At 38.5% G+C, this 23595-nt stretch overlaps 1 protein-coding gene across 1 annotated transcript in view; it reads left to right on the top strand.

Annotated features, from left to right (window-relative positions):
* LOC145497880 (dynein axonemal heavy chain 12-like) overlaps window positions 1-23595 on the top strand; it is a 97812-nt gene that overhangs the window by 25470 nt on the left and 48747 nt on the right. Inside the window, exons 12-31 of the mRNA XM_081477740.1 lie at window positions 218-306; window positions 1185-1363; window positions 2973-3108; window positions 3252-3377; window positions 5043-5128; window positions 5935-6055; window positions 6612-6785; window positions 11641-11826; window positions 11953-12138; window positions 13159-13359; window positions 13874-14068; window positions 14806-14927; window positions 15150-15312; window positions 16105-16224; window positions 16305-16355; window positions 19106-19210; window positions 22857-22977; window positions 23068-23197; window positions 23299-23416; window positions 23500-23577. Coding sequence (XP_081333866.1) covers window positions 218-306; window positions 1185-1363; window positions 2973-3108; window positions 3252-3377; window positions 5043-5128; window positions 5935-6055; window positions 6612-6785; window positions 11641-11826; window positions 11953-12138; window positions 13159-13359; window positions 13874-14068; window positions 14806-14927; window positions 15150-15312; window positions 16105-16224; window positions 16305-16355; window positions 19106-19210; window positions 22857-22977; window positions 23068-23197; window positions 23299-23416; window positions 23500-23577 — 2687 coding nt within the window. The remainder of the gene's footprint in view (window positions 1-217; window positions 307-1184; window positions 1364-2972; window positions 3109-3251; window positions 3378-5042; window positions 5129-5934; window positions 6056-6611; window positions 6786-11640; window positions 11827-11952; window positions 12139-13158; window positions 13360-13873; window positions 14069-14805; window positions 14928-15149; window positions 15313-16104; window positions 16225-16304; window positions 16356-19105; window positions 19211-22856; window positions 22978-23067; window positions 23198-23298; window positions 23417-23499; window positions 23578-23595) is intronic.

Below are 23595 nucleotides of genomic sequence, written 5' to 3'. Positions count from 1 at the left end.
AACAACGCTAGTTTAGCCTGTGTGGGACTTCATTCGTAATCAAGTATCTTGAGCAAGTTATGAAGTCTTCATTAGTGCAGACAAAAGGAATTAAACCATAGTGGTTACTTACTAATAAATAAATGTGTTTGAAATTGATACAATTATGAGATTTGTCTCTTACATTTATGTTGTGAGTTCGTTATTTTTGAAATATGCGCATTAATTGCCTTATCAGACAAATATGGTGCCCTTGTTACCGGAGAGGCAGCAGAGCATGTCAAACAGTTCATTTCAAGTGAATGCTCGTTTGAAGATTACACACAGGTAATGATTTGCCTACTCTTAAGAATATTGTCTAATATTTTAGAAAGTGCCCACAAAAAGTGGATTGCAAGATTTTGATGGTTAGATATTCCACGGTGGCAGATTGTTCATGAAAAATCCTCGCAATCTTTTATTATCATATTACATACTATTTCAAATCACGTGACGGAATGATGCTACTCGACAAGGCTGAAAAACTACGAAGATTGAGCTTTTATTCCGACTTCGTTGACCACAATTCCAATTGACAACAGTTAACAAACAGTCGCACGAACATTCAAGCGCAACATCTAGACGAAAATTTGAGTTTAGCCGTCAACCATCTCTGCCTCTTTGCCACGGATATGATAGATGAGACTAAAAAACATAGCCTTTTTCAAAAGTATCCCAGAATTACGAAAAACAAAAAAACAAAACAAAACTTTGCCATTTAAGTAGCAGTCATATAGGAAGATTTTCAACTAAATATCAAGAGAAGAGGTCCTGTGTTTGAGCTGTCTATGGCTGACAGATCAGCCAAGACACCGCAGGCTTTTACAAACTATATTCGCAAAAGGGATATAACTCACTTAATGGACACCAGCTGTAAGGGCTGCATCCTATGCTGCACATGATGCCCTTCAAGTCATTTATTTTTTATTGTATTAATATTAGTATTAGTATAGTTTTTTGGCCGTGTCCCCTAATTAGTATGGTGTATTATTTCCAGGCTATAAGGTGTTTGACACTTTAATAAAGTTCTCACTCACTTTTCACTCACTGTACGAATTATTTAATTATTAATTATATTTATTTTAATCTTTGTGTAATTGTGTTATTGTTTCATTGAAATAATGGTGTTAGTTGTAAATTTCAGTTTTACACTGTTCTTGTTCCAGGAAATTGAAAAATTTCGTTCTCTTGCTCGTGAAATCAATTCACTTCCGACTGTGGCACACTTTGATATGGTTCAGTTAGACTGTGATGATTTGAAGAGAGGCCTGGCTACTAAGGCCAATCGCTTTGCTGATCAGTTGTTACAAAGGCTGGCAGAGGAACACAGGGCAGAAAACAGAAGGTGGCGATTTATTCTTTGAGTTGCTGTTGGTCAAATGTTATCATGTCCAGAAATTAATAACAACTTTTTTATGTGATATATATGTTATTTGCTGGCTGGGAGGTCCGTATAGTGAAAAACTGTGACCGAGGTCTTGAAAATGCTGCCTGAGGCCACATGCCGAGGGCAGCATTTTCAAGCCCAAGGTCACAGTCTTTCACTATACGGACCAACCCTAAGCCGGCAAATAACATGTTTATTTTTTTTCCTGCACTAAATTGGTTTTACAGATTACAAATGGGTTTGTTTACGCAGCTCTTGTCACTGAAGCGGCTTGCGCGCCGTCTACTAACGATTTGTAAAAAATCTCGGCAACGAGCGAGTAACTCAGATAGTAGACAAAGAAAGATTTATTAAAGAACATATTTTTTACTACAAAAACATAAGTTTTACCACGAAAACAATTTCTGTCAGACGTTGCTTTTAATTTCACTTGAAATCAGACTTTTCTACCGTAAATTGAGTGGCAAAAAGTGAGGAAATTCGTGTGTATTCCACAGAAATTCTCCTAAATACAGCAATGATCAGAGAAGTAAACCCGACTGGAATTGACTCAAATTTTACGGCGAGAGAAACACAGGATTACGCGCCATTGCAGCAGCAAGCTACAAGCAACCAAGCAGACTCTCACAACTTCAAAAACCTCAATTGAATTTACTCACAGTGACTTTCCTTGCCATTTTAAAGTGAACAGAGATAAATTTGCGTTGACTGATCGTCGATGGATGCGTAAAGAAGGCAAAAGATTGACGATTACCGCTAACTTTTAGGAGCGAGATTAAGGCAGCGAAGAAAAAATCCGGCCTGTGGGCCGTATCGTAAAAAGCTGGACCGGCCACGTCCGTATGATTGGCCAATCAAATTCGAGGATTTAGGAATCCGGCCCGCTCAGATGCTTGAGAAAAAAAAAAAAAATAAACAAAATCCTGTGCTATGATTGGCTACCCGAGCGGGCAAGATGTATGGGTTGTTGACCAAGTGTGAGGTCAAGATGGCTGGATATTGGCCAAGTTCTTTTTTTGCGTGTTTATGGACCGAGACGGAGTCGAGGTCCATAAACTCGCAAAAAAAGAACGAGGCCAATATCCGGCTATCTTGACCGAACAAGCTTGGTCAATAAAGGATTTATTATATGGCTTTTGGGGAAATTTTTCGTACGGGACACGGCGGGTAGTCCCGAGCGGGCAAGACAGCTCCATCTTGCCCGCTTGGGTAGCTAATCACAGCGCAGAATTTGATTCATCTTGCCCGCTCACTGAGCTAGCCATATAATAAGGAGCTATCTTGCCTGCTCGGGACTACCCGCCGTGTCCCGCAAGAAAAATTTCCCCGAAAGCCATAATAAATCCTTTATTGACCAAGCTTGTTCGGTCAAGATGGCTAGATATTGGCCTCGTTCTTTTTTTTGCGAGTTTATGGACCTTGACTCCGTCTTGGTCCATAAACACGCAAAAAAAAAGAACTTGGCCAATATGCAACCATGTTGACCTCACACTTGGTCAATAACCCATACATACTGACATGTATACTGTGACGTTTAAAATACTGTATAATTAATGACATTTTGCAGAATTATCTCTGAATTTGAAGCCATCAGAGAACGTGCTCTTACCAAACCAGAGGACACTCGTGAAATGATAGACATGCTAAAATTTGTTGAAGAAGCAAAGACGAAGACCCTGGTCAAGCTTGACAGCGACATCAAGGTGTGATGAAATTACTTTCTCTAATAATAATGAAACTTAATTCATGTGTCAGAGGACACTTAAAATTGCAGTCAATTAACTATTATTTCTCAATGATATCTGTCTTCAAGTCATGCTAAAGTTGCTATGTCTATTTGTTGCAGGAGTCATTCATCAGGCTCTCCTATCTTTTAGATGTTTTCACATTCACACAAGATGACATGAACCTCAACTCTACAGTACTTAACTGGCCTAACAATATTGCTCCCATATTCGACCAGAATGATGAGGTAAATGTTAAAGTTGTACCAATGAAGATCCGAGAAATTAACTCCTTGTAAGAATTGCCACGCATGCAAAGATTCCTGGTATTTATGGCAACGATCGCGTTGATGGTGAGAAATGAGCAAAATCAACGTGGCTGGGATACCAACTCCAAAAACCCTCACATCACCCAAAAAGGGGCTTGGCTCTTTCCCCTTCCCCGAGTAGACCTTGCGCATTTTCAGTATTACGAGTAAGGAAGTTGTGACCTCAGCAGCCAGAAAGGGAAAATAAAATCTTTTGACTTGACCGTGGGATGTAAAGTGCTAACAGAAAACGCATGAATTTACATCTGAGTATTAACCTTAAAGTATTAAAGAGAACATCGTTACATCTTCGTGGATTTAAACCTTGTCAACCTCCAAATTAGACTGAGTGGGCTACTGGGAGAACAATGGGAGAAGTTTTGGCTTATTAACTATTATAAGATGAAAATACGTGGTGAGGTAGATGTGAGGGGTACAATTTTGCAATGTAATGTTGGCCATGCTGCATGTTCCTAAATACTATAAAAGCTTGAAATCTTTGTGGTGGTCTTCAGTGCTGAAAGTAAACACATGAGTTACTGAACGTCTGAGTGACAGTTTTTTTAAAGAAATTGGGGACCACTAACCACAGATTGCAATAAAATATTCAGTAGATTTTACATTTTCCGTGAAGGCACCTTGTGACGACAAAAAAAGGCGGATCAAAGAAAGCACTCCGCTGGTTCAACCATGAAAACGCTTCAAATATCCAAGATTTACTTTGAACTCGGTTAAATGAGATTTGAACACTTTCCTTAAGGCCAGGGAGATTAGGTAACTCGTGTGGGAGACTGTATACAGGAGGCTCACCGATAAACTGGGAGTGACATGACACCATCAGGGAAAAAAGAAACAGCCTTACAGTTTCGGTGGACCAATTATAAACCAGTATGCTCAATATGCTCAATGTTGTTCCTGTCTATTTTATTGTCCTTTTAGAGCTAAAACTATATTTAGCTCCTATTAACCGAGCTGGAGGTCTGTATGGGAGAATCTTGAGCGAGGTCGTGAGTACAGACCGAACGCAGTGAGGTCTGTACACGCGACCGAGGTCAAGATGCTCCCATACAGACCGACTTAGCTCGGTTAATAAGATGTTTATTATATGGCAAAGAAGAAAACTTTAATTCGTTTAATGTAACTGGTTTGCTGACATTTTGCTTGCGAACGGCGATGAGCTTAACATAAACCTGCCGAAATTTGCTCGTCCTCTTTACTTTTTTTTTTTTTTTTTGTCATCAGGCTTTTTGCACTTCCATAAATGATTGAGAAGAAAATAAAAGAAAATGGTGAACATTTTTGTATTTTAGTTTGCTACTTTTTCAACGCAAAATGAAACCGGTCTAGATGCCGGTCTAGATGGGAAAATCTAGACCGCGGTCAATATCGATTTCAGCCAATCAAATTCGTGAATTCGGTAGTTCCCAGTCCTTGTGAGACACAGCCATATAATAAAAAAGCTTATTGAATTCATTTTTGCATCTAACATTCGAGGGACCTAGTTTTGCGTGAACTTGCATTCGGAATGCGCAATTTATTATATTGACATTTTATGATATTTTTATCGACACAATAAATTGTGTATTGTATTGTATTGTATTGTAGATTGTGGTTGCTGCTCAGAAGAGCAATGAAAGTGCACTCATGGAGAAAAGAGAGAAAGTTATGCTGGAGCTTGACAAGCTCAAGAGGTATAATTAAGCATGATTTTAGTGATTTACATTGTAACTCAGGAGTACTTTTTGAGTTATGTCCACCAAAAGTTGTGCCGTTTTATTTGGACACATTTAGAACTGGTTTGTTCTAATCAAAACTTGCATTAAGTATAAACTTTACTCATCAAGTATATATAGGGCTTTTTTAGAATGTTCAATGGCGAAACAACAAAAATGGAACAGCTGAATATTGAGTTTTTGTGGAAGTACGTGTTTTTGTTGTGGGGATTATTAAACGTCCATGACACCGAAGAAAAACAGGCAATATAGATGGACTCCTTATATTCTAACGTAATGTATATTTTTTAATTTATATTGAACAATTATTCGCCGAAGGCGAAGTGAACAGCCAGATTGCTCTTTGTTCAGCTCTGAAATTATTCACAATCTGTACACAAACATACCGTATTGACTCTGGTATTTTATAGCTGTACAGAATAATGCATAGAGCAGGTTTGAATGGTTGTCAAATTAATCACTCTGGCCAATCACAAAGGATGCAGACAATCCAGTAAACCAATCAGAACTCCAACCAAATAGGTGTAGCTGGCGCATAGCTTGGGAAATCATGTGCGAACCACTTATCATTAGTTTTGGTTTTACTTCTGATTGGATGAGAAATGGCGCGAGTTTTTTAAACCAATCAATGAGCATGGTAACACAAAACCAAGGCAAATCCAATTTGTTTTCGACACGTAAGCGCAGACCGCTCTCTACCATACCTGTTATTGGTCTTTCACCGGACCGTTACAAGATATTTTTTTTGATAATGTTTGTTTCAGACGCGTGGAAGAGTTCAAAGAGTATGGTGATATGGACATGATGATGCAGTATGTGAAGGAAGTACAGACAGTTCAAAAGAAACTCACTGACAGTGTTGAAACTATTGGCTTTATTAATGAGGTAACCTTATCGATCTGTTTGTTTGTTGTTTCTTTCCCTTTAAATGAAACCACATGTTTCAGATAAAGGAATAGGTATTTTTCTTCCAAGTATATCAACAGGACATTGTTAATATGTCACATACCGTTGCGTTTCATCTGTTGCGTTACAGAGAGTGATAACTATTATGTAGTGATGACAGTCATCCTGAGAATTCCGAGTTTTTAATTCCAGTTTATTTTTTTTCAGTTGTTTGCCATGTTCCTAGTAAATTTACTGATACCCTGATGTATTATTACCAGTTCCCCAGCAGATGGTTTGAATGTTCTGTTTACCATCAGTCATCTCTTTGATTTCAAACAAATAGGTTGCTGTTCTCCTCAAAAGAGCATATTTGTTCCAGAAATTAGTTCCCCCATCATTATGCTTCTTTGTTACTGCACAGTTAGTTACTTCCTTTCACTGTTAATTCCATCCCCAGTGATTTACATAATTATTTCTTTGTGGTTCCAGTTAGCTTTGTGATGTTTGAGAAGTACTTCCAATCAATGTTTTTGTCATCCTTTTCAATATATAGGAAGAAGAGTTATTCAAGTGGGAGCAAACAACATATCCTGAAGTGGAGGCCATCACCAAAGCTATTGAGCCATATCAAAAACTCTTCACAACAATTGTTAAATGGCAGAGAGCTGAGAAAAAATGGATGGATGGCGCCTTTCTTGAACTGAATGCTGAAGCCACAGAGGCAGAGGTAAAAACAGTTATGTTATATTATATAATTAGCGAGTTTAGTTGTCTGCAGCACTGTTGTATTTCTGCTCTCAGTTTAATGAAGAACTAGTGTAGCAATGAGCACTCCGGCTTTTTCCTCGGACTGTCGAGCAAGAAGTGAAAAAGAAACGAGAACAAAAACTGGCCGTCCAGCGCTAGCTAGGTGATGAGATGCACAGGCAAAGATGGACTTGAATGGGAACGCCAGCGAGAATGATCTTTTATAATCGGCTGATTTTTTAGTATGAATTTTCATGCCACATTAAATTCCAATGGTATATTCCGTGTCTAAAGTTTGAGACGTCAAGAAAACTATAATCGGACTTAACTCAAGTCAATGCGACGGAAAGAAGTGAAGTGCTTAAACATTCTGACTTCTAGTGCCATTAACATGATAGAATGTCCACTCCCCCCTGGATGGGATGCCAGTCTATTGCAGAGATACCTCCAGGTTTCAATTTGCTGGTACCCATCCATACACGTACGTGAATGTAGAAAGGCAAAGTGTCTTGCCCAAGCACACAACACTATTACAGCGGTCAGAGCTTGGACGTGTTCCACTCGGTCCTGAGTCCAGTGCTAGCCATCAGGCCACCGCATGTTCCACGATTGTACCGTGTACGTAGGTGGAATTTTAGAAGCTATCCCAGGAATGTTAGTCGTTGGTCTCAGATCTCCCCGTTTGTGTGGTTGGAAAACGTAAAATTGCCTCTGTCTTATTCTTCCATTGTGAGCTTAGTTCAATGTTCGGTGATAGTAATGGGATCCTTTATACTTAGTTTGCTTAAAATTCTTCAGAATTTGTTGGCAAGCGTGCTTTTCTAACTATACCTTAGGGGCATCTACTGGGGAGAGACTAGCGTCATTAAGAGAATTGGTGAACCAGTAAATCAAGCAATTATTATTATTATTATTATTATTATTATTATTATTATTATTATTATTATTATTATTATTATTGTTGTTGTTATCGTCCTCACGTAATGTTTGCTTAGAGTCCTTAGGGCCGAGAGCAAACCATGGTCCTGGGGCACTAGGGGATAGTCAGTTTTTAGCTTGATAGCACCCTCCTCAAAATGTGTGCTGTACCTAGCAAGGTTATCTTTTGTAGTTCACTGATGCTTAATTGGCCTGGAATTCTTCCAAGATAAGTTTCTAGTCCCTTTTAGATAGCTCCAAGTGCTCCAATGATAACTGGTATCGTTTCCGTTCTCATGCCCCACATTCGGCTTGTTTCGATTTCCAAGTCCTTATATTTGGATAGTTTTTCAGTGACTTTCACGGATGTGTTTCTGTCTGATGGTACTGCCATGTCAATAAATTTACAGGTTTTCGTTTTGTGGTCTTTAATCGCTATATCGGGTCTGTTGGCTGTTATTTTCCTGTCTGTGTGTATTGGCATGTCCCATAATATCGTGACATCCTCGTTTTCTCTAACTGTTTCCGGCTCATTGATTATTATTATTATTATTATTATTATTAATAATAATATTAATAATTAGTTCAATGTTCGGTGATAGTAATGGGATCCTTTATACTTAGTTTGCTTAAAATTCTTCAGAATTTGTTGGCAAGCGTGCTTTTCTAACTATTCGCACAGCTATTGATGATATTGAAGCTGGTTTCGTCATTGGCTCCGGGTAACAACAAGTTGCCTAGGGAAGCCAAGAAACACCCCTTGTTTGCTTTTTCTCTTCTTTCTACATCTCCAGCACCTTTCTAAGAATTCTTGCCGACCCCAACAATGCACATCTCTGGATCAGTCCAACAGGAATGCCCACCTCAATGGCTCTCAGATTGTCATTCAATCTCAGTGGTATTGATCCCAATGCTCCCACTACCACTGGAATAACCTTTGTCCTCACACCCCACATTTTTCGAACTTCTCTTGCTAGATCTTGATACTTTTCAACTTTTTCATCTTCCTTCTCTCTCACCCCATTATCCTCTGGAATTGCCACATCTATAATCTGACAGCTCTTGTCTCTCTTGTCAGTGATCACCAAATCCGGTCTCCTAGCCCCGTTGCCGCGTTTTATGACCAAGACAGCACACTTCTCAATGCCAAATTTCATACCGATGTCATTGCTGAATATTCTCACTGATTGTATCAGTGAGTCCAGTTGGCACTCACTTCTGGCGTAAAGCTTTAGATCATCCATAAAGAGAAGGTGATTGACCTTTGTCTCGTTGGCATATGTGTATCCCGCTTCGCACTTTCTGAGAACTAGGGACAGCGGAATCATGGAGACCGCAAAAAGGAGAGGGGACAGGGAATCACCCTGGAAGATGCCTCTTTTGATGGAGACACTTCCAAGACTTTGCCAGCCATTCACGGAATTTTCCAGTAAGGTCTTAACATTTTGAGCTGCACCAAATAGTTCTAGACATTCAAGAATCCAGGAATGCGGTATCATGTCGTAAGCCTTCTTATAATCGATTCAGCCCATTGCAAGATTCTTCTTCCTTGATTTGGCCTCTCGTAGGACCATTTTATCAATAAAGAGCTGGTCATTGGTTCCTTGGGAGCCTTTCCTGCAACCTTTCTGCTCATCCGGTAGTACGCTCTCGGTATCCAGGAATTCGTAGAGCTTGTCAGACATTATCCCTGTTAGCAACTTCCACATTACAGGTAAACAGGTTATGGGGCGGTAATTTCCTGCTACTGTGCCTTTCTCTGGGTCTTTCATTATAAGGACAGTTCTTCCCTTGGTCATCCACCCAGGAACGTTCCCACAGTCTAAGCATACTTGAAGCTGGTTTGCGATATTGTGGTGTAGGCCTGTAAAGTTCTTCAGCCAAAACCCCTGCACCATGTCTGGTTCTGGTGCCTTCCAGTTCAGAACTTTCCTGAGAAACTGTGGGTACTTACCATTTACATGGGAAAACCGGAAATTCCAGTTGGAAAATCAAATGGTTCGCGCCATTCCGTTCGGGAAGCTTCAGAAAATATGGGCTGTGATTTGAGGTGATGCTATTTTTCTGCTCTTTTAAGTCTCTCTAACTGATGTGGATATACTTTATAGCGATTCCTTCTCCCGCAACGTCGCACGCAATTGTTTAATCTTTATGCCTGAAATTTCCAACCGGATGGTTTTTGTAAATGGTAAGCACCCTGTGTCACCATGTCTATGGTGATGGACAACTCAGCTTGCTGTGGCAACTCCACTTCCTCTTTCAACTTCTTTAACCATTCTGCATACTTACGATGTGTTGACTCTATACTCCAAATGCTCTCCCAAAATTGCTTGGCTTCTTCTGAATCAGTTGTCATATCAGATAAGATTTTGTCTCCACTTAGTTCCGTATAAAATTTTCTCTGGTCTGTCTCGAACAATCTGTTCTGATGGAATTGTTTGTTTCTGTTCTCGTATCTTCGGATCTTTGTAGCCTTGGCAGTAATTCTTTGTTTGAGATCTTCAGAGACATGTTTAAGGCCTATTTCAGCAATCTTGTACTTTCGCTCCAGCTCACGTTTGTGGTGTTCTTTTTATTATTATTATATTTTTTTTCCTTTTTTCCTTTTTTTTTTTTTTTACAGCAAAACGAAATATGTTTAGTGAAATATATCTTACGTATTTGTTATCATTTTCCTTCAAAAGAATAACAAGGATTTGCTTTTCCGCAATTCTATATACTGTAAGCAACGAATTACTAACAGTCATGCTCGGGTTTAAGATCATTAGAGCTTTTCTGAAAACCATTAAGACGAAATCCGATAGGAAATCGTGCAATTTCAGTTTTTAGCGGACAAAAACCTTGTACCAGAATAATTTTAGGTATTTTACAATCCTTTTTATATTTTCTTAAAGCTAACGATGTATAAATAGTTGCCTAAAATAACACCGAAAACAATTTCCAATGGGAAGTCGAGAAAATAAATTTCAAAGTTCAGAGAAATTGTGCAAAAACAGGTAAAATTTCATCATCAGTTTCATTTCACCAGAGTACTTTCAAGTGTTTCATATGAACTTTAAAATTTGTTTTTGACATTTCGTGTTGTTAAAAATGATTTGTTTTGAGAAGATATTTAAAACAGTCGCACAGAAATTTGCGAAACGATGTAAATAATCTCGGTACAACGTTTTTGTCCTCTTGTTACTCGAACTGCTGGTGGATTCCTTCTTAAACGTTGCTCGTCAGTCATACCCCCGTTAAACGAAAACCTTTGGGTGGCTGATTATCTTGAGTTTTAACAATAACTTTATACCCCTTTGACATACCTCCAAGCAATGACCAATCACATCATGACAGTTACATATTATCCAATTTCCCTGGCTCATGGCCATTTTTTGCTCGGTCTTCTTTTTTCATTACTCGTTCTACAACCCATTGGAAAAGAGGGACTGCTCATAGTGTAAAACTGGTGCAATGGTTGGTTATCATGAGCATATTAATGTACAGTAGAAGAATATGGTCAGTTTCGAACAGTAACACAAAACATTCACACATGCACGCATAAACTTTATTTTATCAAATTTTTAGAGTAACTTAGAAACTTAGCTGTATCTTCAAGAAGTAAACAGCAAATAATGAATTGGGTAATTTGGACCCTCTGAAGCCATGTAAAAGAGGTTTGAATTACTAAACGAACGAATATGTGGCAGAACAGAACAAAATTCAAACAACAAACTGGAACAAACCTAAGAGGAAACAAGTTGGAGAGAAGTTCAAGTTTACTATAAGAATTTAAAATGTCAAGATTCTAGTTGCTACTAATATGAAACAGTAATTCAGTCCTACAAGTGTGTGTTTAACAAAAACTCTCAACTGTGCGTATAGAGCTTTGCATGTATCGTCTATACTGTGATATGTGATAATCAGTTATTGTTTAGGTCGAGGAGTATGGCCGTGAGATGTACAAGATTGCAAAAGTATTTCAGTCAATGAAAAAGGACGCTGAGAAGGAAAAGAAAGGTCACAGAAGAGTCAAGGATTCCAAGGAGAAGGAAGAGCCAGAGACAGAACTAGCTGCATTAGTAGTTACACACACAGTTCAGCATCAAATAAAAGAATTCAAGGTATTGTTGTCTAGTCAAGGTGGATCTCATTTTAACTTATCCATATATGTTTTTCGTGATGAAACATTTTCTTCAGTTTTTCATCCTCAGAGTTACAGTGTTGTTGTTGTTGTTTATGTTTATTAGGAGCACATTCCTGTCATTAGTGTTATGTGCAATCCAGGAATTCGTTCTCGACACTGGAAGGCCATGTCCGATATTATTGGGTTTGATATCACACCGGATTCTGGAAGTACTTTGCGTAAGGTTCTCAAGTTCAATCTCAAGCCATACATGGATGAGTTCGAGGGCATCAGTGCAGGGGCAAGCAAGGTAAGTCATTACCTTCTAAGATTAAAAGCAGCTCCCGTACTGCATGCTGGACAGAATCAACAGGTTACAGGAAGTGGCTTCCTGATTGAATTATTTAGTGTTCCATTTTTCCAAACTGTTGCAAGCATACTGTTCCACTGCCATCCCTGTTAAAATTCATTACTTTCATTTTTAAACAATCGTTCCAAACGCCCTAGTCTGTAAACAGGCTCCGGCTGGAAGGGTCTGACTGCGGCTGGAAGGGGCCAAGAAGGAACTGGCTCAGAGCCTGTTCACAGGCTACAAACGCCCAAACGAAGGAGTTATTCGCTATTTACGTACATGCAGCTTTAATTGTGATGCTCCTAAAGTCAATTCGTTGAAATTTCTCGATAGATTCATATATATATATAGAACTTACAAATTGGCCAGATAAGGGTTGTAACGAGTAATTTATTCGGGTTCTTTTCCAGTTTGTTTTTTGCTCTGCTCAAAAACTGGTTTTTAAATATTTTTAAAAAATAAGTCCTAAGTAAAGAACGGTGATTACAACCTCTCCCGAATTGTACGGACCTTTACTGCAGGGCACTCGAGAAAACTGTGGGAAAGTTACGACTCTTTAAAGCCCTGTGCCAAGATCGCTATATTTTTGACCAGGCATGAACTTTCGAACTACAGGGTTTGTTTACTGACATTTGATGCAGTTCCTGGGTTGAAAATTACAAACTTGTCACGTGGAGTGAACAGCGATATGAGGACTAGCAGTTGTGTGCTTTGTGTCCGTACATTCTCCGCGATGAAAAAGCATTTCATAAAGTTTGGACTGTATCCGTGTGTAACTTATGTAAAACAGCAGTTTCGCTTCGGAATCGGATCTCTAACAGCTGAATAATTTAATAATTGTGTGCGACGTGCTCATACATTCTTTGTAATTGAATCGTACAATTTCAGTATATATTAAAGTTATTGCTTACCTCCATACACGTTAATCATTCAATCAATCATGACACTGAGGTTAGAGTCTTTTCATACTGTTACAAGGAATTCTCGTTGGAGAAAGCTATGCTAAAGATGGTGGATGAATGGGACAACATCTTGTTCAGTACAACTGAATACCGTGATACTGGCGTGTCTATCTTGGCTGCTGTGGATGAAATTCAGACTACACTTGATGATCAAATTGTTAAGACCCAGACAATGAGAGGTTCCCCCTTTATCAAGCCGTTTGAGGCTGAAATAAAGGTAATTCTGTCAACTTAAACAGTAAATGTTATTGTAAAAGGCCATTGCGGCAATGGTTGGATCGTTAAACCTCATAGCTCAAAGGAGTAATCTCTATTTTACAACACATGGCCCTGGTGTTAACATGTGTTGTGAACGCCTTACATGTCAGTCAACAGTAGCCAAACTTTATTTGAAACTGCAGTAAATTTGAATCGATCAAATTAAAGTACTTAAATTCTTGCCATTCTCAAGCAAAAACATATAATAATGTTATCATAGGTAATTGTGAAATATTACCAACTGATGTCAGCCGCTATGCTGGAATAACCTTAGACTGATTTCATTTTCATAATTTTAGGCTGAGTTGGAATTCAGCGTTTGCTCTTTTGAGAGTAATAACGCTTAATTTACAGATTAGAGTGTTCACTAGTGCTAGTTTGTAAAAACCTTGTAAATTGCTTTGGCACTCCTATGTAAATATTTGATATAACTTTCAATGGATAGTTAGCCTAGTTATGTTTTGGGGTTTTAGGCCTGGGAAGAGCGTTTGTTAAAGATGCAGGAAATAATAGATGAGTGGCTAAAAGTTCAAGCCCAGTGGTTGTACCTAGAACCTATTTTTAGCTCTGAGGACATCATGCAGCAGATGCCTGAGGAAGGACGCAAGTTCAAGACAGTAGACAGGAACTGGAAGGACATCATGAATTTTGTTTGCAAAGATCCCAAGGTAAACACTGACACAGCCTTTAATCAGTCCTACATTGGCCCTCAAAAGTACAAATTTGTAGCATTTTGTTTGATTTACAAGCTTTTTAATTTTTCTTGAAATTATACTCTGGGCTTGGTTGCTTACATTGTTAGCAAAGGTGTTTTTTTTTTTACTGCATTTCGCTTGAAAGGTCGCTGACAACAGGTTCCAGCACAGATGCCCTAATGGATCATAGTACCACTCCTTCTCAGTTAGTGAACAAATTGTGTGATCTTGACGACATAGAAGGATACGTTACCATAGCAACAGTATGCCCTATTGAAAGCCTTCTTGATTTTTCCTTGTGAATTAAAACCAGCCTCGTTAACACCCATTTTTTTGTCATCTTATTGCTACGGTTACCAGTTACGACTTGACGATGGCCACAACTTGTGCACTGATGATTGGGCATCGTATTACCATCGTAGCATTAAGTAATTAAGAATGGAAGTGTTGATCCATGGATCAAATTGTAAGTGATGGAAACTGTTCCCAGCCACCTTGATTAAGAGCCTCGTTATGTCTGTGTAAGAATTACAAATAGCAAACTGTACCTCTAGTCGTAAATCTAAAGCTGATGTTCTGTGATATCTAAAGCAAGTGTATGATTCTGAACTTCTCAGATCATGCAAAAAACAAACGAACAAACAAACAGACGAGAGGTCATTCCTGTGCATGGTAATGATGACCATTAATGTTGAAATAAATAATTTCAGGTGCTGTCAGCCACTTCAATGCCAAGTATGTATGACAGATTGAAGGACAGTAACGACTTGCTGGACCAGATTAACAAGGGATTAAATGCTTACCTAGAAAAAAAGAGACTCTTTTTCTCCAGGTTGGTCAACTCAAACAACTCTTGTATAAAGCATTATCTTTGCATGTAGCCTTCAGCTGTAGATACACCGCTATCTTCGCATGCGTAATCCATCCCCTATAAGGGAGGCGTGTGAAATTCAGTGCTTACAACGTATCCATCCATTAGCACATAATGTAATTTGATATTTGATGACATGCTATATCTTGTGTGTAATTAATGGTCTATTTGTGAACACTGTAGATTTTTCTTCTTGTCAAATGACGAGATGCTGGAGATTCTGTCAGAAACAAAGGATCCGTATCGGGTTCAGCCACATCTGAAGAAGTGTTTTGAGGGAATTGCTAAGTTAGAGTTTACATCTGCTTTGGATATCACTCACATGTACAGCAGCGAGGGAGAAAAGGTTTGTTGTTGTTCCTGTCCAAAACATCAAGTGGGCTGGAAAAGGAGGCCTCAGAGATCGGCCACACAAACCATTTTTGTGACCAAGGCTTGCACCAATATACATTTAACACAAATTAGAGTCTGATACATCGTTCTTTAAACTGCTCAGATTGTTCACCAGTTTAAAGGACCTATGTCTAGAAAAGGTTCTTTAATGAGGTGGAAAAAGGAAACAATATTTTTGATACTTGTGGACACATTTTATATATGCCTGATGACGCCTATATCGTTTCACCCAGCGAAACAGTAGCAAAAAAAGAAAAAGAAAAACTGCGAAAAAAATCGTGCTTGATGCCGGCTGGCACACAAATTTGCCGTAGTTTCAAGGAGCACGACCTGATCACGTCCGAGTCGAAAGTTCTATATGTTGTTTCCGTAGGGGGTTTGTTAGTTTTGACCAACGACACATGACACGTTCTCTTCCAACCGGAAAACGTATTTGAGTTGGGAGGTATAAACAATAATAGTTCACGCATTCTCTTTTACCATGCTCCTCCAACAGCGTAACTTTATACTCCACTATATAAACACACATACAGCCCATAATCCTCCACTTTGCTCTGACGAGGGGCTAACACTCAAAACGTCAGCTTCACTATCTTGCTACGGCGGTTAATTTACGCCTTTGTAATTATCTAACCCCTCTCTAGCGTGGATTAACACATTGCTTGTTACAGGTTCCTTTAGAAACTAATACCTTTGTAATTATCTAACCCCTGTCTAGCATGGGTTAACACGTTACTTGTTACAGGTTCCGCTCAGTGACACCATATCCACATCAGAAGCACGAGGTGCTGTTGAAAAATGGCTGCTTCAAGTCCAGGATGTGATGCTTGTAAGCATCAGAGACATCATTGAGCGAGCTGTGCAGGTATGCGGCTAATTTAGCTGCACTTTTGAAGTTGCTTTTGTTTTACAATAGCTCACGCACTCTTTTCTTTTTCGTTAAAGGCATATGCTACAGATGACAGGAAAGTTTGGGTATTGTCTTGGCCTGGACAGGTTAGATTAATTAGGTGTAATTTACGTTGTTTTTGTTCGGTGTATCTTTTTTTAAAATAAATTTATTTATTTCATGCACAACAAATTACTTTACAATACGGTACTAAAAACGACTTAAGGAAATACGAAACTACTTACAATACGATAATACTAACAAAACGATACTAATGCTACTAAGAACAATACTAATACTACGATACAATATAATTACTTACAAATTGATAAATTTAATTGAGTTACTTACAAATGAATAGTAACAGTATTTGCATTTGCTCAACTAGCCTCCAATAATTAATTGTTAAAAAAGTTGGACCATTTTTTGTTAAAAGAAAGTAGTTTATTTGTCGTAATCGCAGTATATTTTTCTAATTCAACTTTTTCGTAAACAATGGTTACCAAATCTGTGAACTGGGGTCTTTTTTCATCATGTACTGCGTTAATGTAAAGAAAATATCTTCCAATTATGATTGTGATTTAGGGTTAAACTGGACGATGTGTATCTTAAAACACCATATATAATTTCGTTTTGCTCCAAAGCAATGTTGCCTCCGCATGTAGCGTTGTATCACTTTGTAAATTTATTCTAAAACGATTTAGCAATGGGACATTCCACAAATAAATGGAGTGGTGTTTGATCAATGCCATGGCAATTAGGACAATCTGGTTGCTGTTTCTTTTTCATCTTGTACAGAAGTTTATTTGTATAGAGAATATTATGAATTATTTTATATTGAAACACGGATAATTTTACCTCATTTGTGACTCGAAAAAGAAGTGAGGAGATTTTTTGTCTTTCTTGAAAGATAAAGCCACGTTCAATGAGTCTTCCCTCTGCAGTTGGAGGAGGGAGGTGCTGGTGATTAAGTAAAGTATTGTAAAGTGTTTTGCATGCGAGCTTTTCGATTGCAAGTGGTACGTATTCAGTTGACGGTAGAAGACATTCCTGCTTTAGCATAGTTTTCCATTCCTGTGGTATTGCAGATAGAAGACTGTAATACTGAAGAAAATTACTCTTGACGTTGTATTTCTGCATGAAGGTTGTAAAAGTCATCAAGGTGTTGCTTTTGTTGTCGAAAAGGCATGAAAGATTATCAATGCCGACTTTTTTCCAACCAAGGAAAAAAACAGATGACTTGGTCACTCGAATAAACTGATTGTTCCATATTATTTGATTTAACACGTCTTCTTTTGTTTTCGGGTTAGTGCTACTAATTTTCTGCCAGTGGGAAATTATATCTCGATAGAATTTTGGTAAGTTTTCATTCAGGGGTAAATATTGAATGTTATAGTTACCGGAAAAGAAGGTTGCCGCCGACATTGGAAAGTAAGGATAGTGGGATAAATTTCCATGGTCTTTTATCGTTAGCGCATAAGCGCTTTACCCAGACTATCTTTAACGCTTTATCAAATAACGTAAAATTTAACATATTAAGCCCTCCCTCCCTCTTAGTTTTGATTATAGTCTTTTTTTTGAGTTTTGGATTCTTGTACTTCCATATGTAATCGAATATTATGTTATTTACTTTATCGGTAAACCCTTTTGGAGTGTCTAACACGCTGCAGATAACAGTTAGTTTGGATATTGCCAACGTTTTTCCTATATTTACTCTTCCATATATAGATATGTCTCGAGACGACCAAATGTTCAGTGTCTTGTTAAGTTTTGGCAACTTTTCAAAGAAGTTTCTTTTAGTGGCAAATTCTTCATCATATGAAAAATATACACCCAAGGCGTAGAGAGGCTCATCATTTAATTTTAGATTTAGAATAGAATCCTTTCTCTGACGCAATGATCCCAGCCAAAGTATTTCTGATTTACATTGATTTATTCGGAGACCAGAACAGTTTTCAACTTGTTGCAGCAGATCAAAGAGCCTATGAACAGACCGAATATCTTTAACAAAAACAGTTGTGTCATCGACGTACTGGGTTATTTTTATAGATTTATTTGGATCAATTTGAATACCTTCTATTTCCCTACAGCGTTTAATTGCATTGCTTAAAATTTCTACACCAATAACAAACAAGATCCCAGAGAGTGGGCAACCCTGCCTGACACCTCTGCTTAGATTAAAATGTTTGGTGGCAAAGCCATTGTTCAAAACACAACTTGATATGGTATTATACAAGACTGTGATCCATTGTCCAGTCGTAATTGAGGACCAAAGTTAAAAGCTTCAAGGCATTTTTGAAGGTAGCACCATTCAATAGAATCGAAAGCTTTTTCAAAATCAAGAAACACCGCTATGCCTGGAATGTTTTTCTTGTTAGTAAAGGACATCATGTCTGTTATGATTCTGATGCTCTCACCTATATATCTTCCCTCTACGTATGCTGTTTGATTCGGGCTAATAATTGTGGGTAACACTTTTTCCAGGCGTAAAGCTAAAGCCTTTGTAACAATTTTGTAGTCGTTGTTCAATAGGGAAATTGGTCTCCAATTTTTTGAGGTATTTTTTATCGTTGTCTTTCTTTGGTATTAACGATATAATACCGCGTTTGTGAGATTGACATGTCACCATTTTCAAAGGCATAGTTAAAGCTATCAACCATGATTTGACCAATGGCATTCCAGAAGAACTGGTAAAATTCAATAGTAAAGCCATCGGAACCAGGTGTTTTATTACTCTTAAATTGTTTCAGCGAATTGTTCGGTGTATCTGTATGTACAGGTATATTTTACCTGCTTCCGATATGGCTGTGCTGTGACAGAAACTGTATTCTTATTGTATTTTTGGTCCATGTTGTAGATTGTTATTTGTGTGAGTCAGATATATTGGACTCAAGAGGTGCATGAAGCTATTCGCTCTGGACCCCACGGACTGAAAGAATACCATGAAAAACTCACCCAGCAGGTAAGTGAGATTCAGTTAGAGTTACACTCCTTTTAATATTACCCCCCCCCCCCTCCGGGGAGGGGGTACTCCCAGAAAAATTGGGTGGGTGTGTGCAGCATATATAGATATATATATATGAGTAATAACGAAGAGGCAAGATTTGCTGTTACTCCGAGTTTCGTGCTTACGCACTCATCAGACAGTATTTAATGATAAGCATTCCTATCAACTAGATATATATACACGGTATTAAACAATAGGCTAATTGCTGGACTAGTTGCATTACAATAAGTGATAGTTATACTGGAAAACAATAGGTGTGAAGACAGAAATTACGGGGACGAGTATAAACTGCGTGGGTGCAGTACAATATAAAGAAAGTGTCAAGCGTTCTTCAAGTAGAATTTGTTCTCGTGCCGGCATTTAGAAATAAGTTCTGATCTTTTGTTTAGTAGATTGTCGCTGCTATGTTTGATAATCATTAGTTTTTCTGTGAGGCAGAGGTCGCATCGTTTGGAAATGTTGTTGTAGGGTCTTGCACGGCTAATAATTGACCATTTGATGTTGAAGTCTTGTTTTTTGTCGTGTAGTTGCCAGATGTATTTAGAAAGCTCGGTGCTGTTGATGTGTTTTCTGTGCTTAAATGTGGATTTGTGCTGCGAGAATCTCTGTTTGAATGTTCCTTCTGTCAGTCCAATGTAGTTCTTGGTTGTGTTGTTAGTTGTAACTTGTGCGTTGTAGATTACACTGGAAGTCAGGCATTTGTTGTCTAGCGGGCATTGGTCTTTTTTGCGGCAGTTGCATTGCTCTCCGGTGGTTGCGTTGGCGTTGTTGTCGGCGTTTGTTATTTTCATGTTGTGTTTGTTGATTACTGTTTTCATGTTGTCCATGCAACTGTAGCTGACTTTGACGTTGTTTTTGTTGAAGAGGCTGTGGTATTTATGTTGGTTCGGAAAGTGCTTAGATATGAGCTTCAGGAATGTTCTACCGATGTTTGTCTTTACGTTTTTACTAAATGGAGGGTTGTACCATATAATGTTTCTTTGTCTGTTGCGTCGGGGGCGTGTTGGTTGATTGTCTTCGTTGTAAATTAGTGTTTCAGAGTATCCGCTGGCTTTCAAAGCAGTTTCGTAGATTGGTTTGGCCTTGTTGAATTCGTGTTCGTTGCATGAGTTGGCGGAAATACGGCGATTGATGGATGCTGGAAGTTGCTTTATTATGTTAGGTGGGTGGTTAGACTTTGTGTTGATGTACTGCGGTTCGTCGTTAGAAAGCCTAACGACGAACCGCAGTACATCAACACAAAGTCTAACCACCCACCTAACATAATAAAGCAACTTCCAGCATCCATCAATCGCCGTATTTCCGCCAACTCATGCAACGAACACGAATTCAACAAGGCCAAACCAATCTACGAAACTGCTTTGAAAGCCAGCGGATACTCTGAAACACTAATTTACAACGAAGACAATCAACCAACACGCCCCCGACGCAACAGACAAAGAAACATTATATGGTACAACCCTCCATTTAGTAAAAACGTAAAGACAAACATCGGTAGAACATTCCTGAAGCTCATATCTAAGCACTTTCCGAACCAACATAAATACCACAGCCTCTTCAACAAAAACAACGTCAAAGTCAGCTACAGTTGCATGGACAACATGAAAACAGTAATCAACAAACACAACATGAAAATAACAAACGCCGACAACAACGCCAACGCAACCACCGGAGAGCAATGCAACTGCCGCAAAAAAGACCAATGCCCGCTAGACAACAAATGCCTGACTTCCAGTGTAATCTACAACGCACAAGTTACAACTAACAACACAACCAAGAACTACATTGGACTGACAGAAGGAACATTCAAACAGAGATTCTCGCAGCACAAATCCACATTTAAGCACAGAAAACACATCAACAGCACCGAGCTTTCTAAATACATCTGGCAACTACACGACAAAAAACAAGACTTCAACATCAAATGGTCAATTATTAGCCGTGCAAGACCCTACAACAACATTTCCAAACGATGCGACCTCTGCCTCACAGAAAAACTAATGATTATCAAACATAGCAGCGACAATCTACTAAACAAAAGATCAGAACTTATTTCTAAATGCCGGCACGAGAACAAATTCTACTTGAAGAACGCTTGACACTTTCTTTATATTGTACTGCACCCACGCAGTTTATACTCGTCCCCGTAATTTCTGTCTTCACACCTATTGTTTTCCAGTATAACTATCACTTATTGTAATGCAACTAGTCCAGCAATTAGCCTATTGTTTAATACCGTGTATATATATCTAGTTGATAGGAATGCTTATCATTAAATACTGTCTGATGAGTGCGTAAGCACGAAACTCGGAGTAACAGCAAATCTTGCCTCTTCGTTATTACTCATATACTCAGCTCTACACTATATGTGTATTGAGCACTATTTTAATGGGATCTGCTACTTCCTCATATGGTTAGATATATATATATATAAATATAAGCTATTTACAAGGAATCCGGTGTCCCTCTAATATCGTCCCTACCCTTTGGGGCCGCACATACCTATGTAGCCTATAAAAGAAGTACTCCCCCCCCCCCCCGGGAACATTACCTTACACTTGCAAGAGAAACGTTTAGACTTTTCATCGATTATCATGCGTTTCCTCTTTAAATTTCCTATTGCAAAACTTGCAAGTAAGGACAAATGAAGCTGACATTAGTGACATTTTAAACAAAACTATTCAGTACAAGTGAATATATGAAAGATTATATATTTGAACTGCGGAGAAAGATATGAAGACGTGATTGATCATCGCAGTTTATACACAACTTAAGCAGTTGTGAAATTAAAGCCTGAAAAAAAAAATTCAGGCTTTAATTTCACAACTGCTTAAGTTGTGTATAAACTGCGATGATCAGTCATGTCTTCAAAACTCTTCAGTATTGTTCTGATTACTTTGACGGATGCTCAAATGTGTGTAGTACAGTAGAACCCTGGTAACTCGAACTCTGAAGGGAAACGAAAAACTGTTCAAGTTAGCGGGGTTTCGAGTTACCGGGGTCGATTAAAATATTCAATTTTCAAGGTTAATAATTAGTAGTTTATTGATTTTCAGCACTTCGGTATACAATACAGTGCAAATTAAACTTATTTCACGAGAAACTAATACATTTTGCATTCTTACGACAATGCAGTACTTTGAATGTAACTTAGTTTATTTAATACACTCAATGATCGTTAAATAACTGTCAAATACGTGATCTGTTCATTGCACATTGCTCCAGTCTGTTCTAGTGTTAGAATTCGATGACACGATAAGAAACGGCTTAATGGGATATCTCAATGGGGCATCCGTGGCGAGTTATAAGAACCAGAAATTCGAGTTATCGGGGTAAATTTTGATCAAAGGAAACGAAATTTAGTTCGAGTTGGCGGGGTTTTCGAGTTATCTGAGTTCGAGTTAACCGAGTGAAAATGACTGAAAAGTTGAGACAAATCTAAGGGAACTCAGACTCAGTTCGAGTTATCCGAGTTCGAGTTGCCGGGGCTCTACTGTAGTAGTAAAAATCAAGTAAATTATCATGACTTTCTTCTTTAAATTTCCTGTTGCAAAACTTGCAAGCAAGGACAAATGAAGTTGATATAAATGACATTATTCAGCTTTCAGACATTGTAGTGCTAGTCCGCGGCAAGCTGTCGAAGCAGAACAGGACCACTCTTGGAGCACTTGTAGTGATTGATGTTCATGCTAGAGATGTGGTTCATGACATGGTAGAGAAAGGTATTCACACAAATGTCTCTCTACAGAAGTCAGCTTTTACAATGCCCACAAAAATGTTCTGAGCTATCATGAAATTGTACATTTTGGCAGGTGTTTCTCAGGAAAATGATTTTCAGTGGCTGTGTCAGATGCGTTACTACTGGGAACAGGACAACTGTCTAGTGAGAATCATCAATGCCACTGTGCGTTATGGATACGAGTACCTTGGCAACTCTGGCAGGTAACAACCCAAAACTTTGCATTCACTTACTGTTTGATTCAACGGACTAAGTTATTTGTAAGTCAACAGAATTATGCATGTATATTGTTTTGTGTGTACAGGCTCGTCATCACCCCCCTGACAGATCGTTGTTACCGTACTCTTGTGAGTGCTTTTCACTTAAATCTGGGGGGAGCACCAGAGGGTCCTGCAGGGACTGGCAAGACAGAAACAACTAAGGTGTGATATGCAAGCAAATAGTTCACTGCATTTAATTTTATGCATGCTCAAGCTTACAGTTGATGTGTTTTACGTGTGTTCAGGATTTAGCAAAAGCCCTTGCTATACAGTGTGTGGTGTTTAACTGTTCAGATGGACTGGATTACCTACAAATGGGCAAAGTAAGTAGAGTTTATTTT

Source organism: Orbicella franksi, chromosome 9 (assembly GCF_964199315.1).
Source record: "Orbicella franksi chromosome 9, jaOrbFran1.1, whole genome shotgun sequence".
Classification (NCBI taxonomy): domain Eukaryota; kingdom Metazoa; phylum Cnidaria; class Anthozoa; order Scleractinia; family Merulinidae; genus Orbicella; species Orbicella franksi.
Note: the sequence above shows the minus strand (reverse complement) of the source record. Positions and strands in the feature narration are given on the sequence as shown.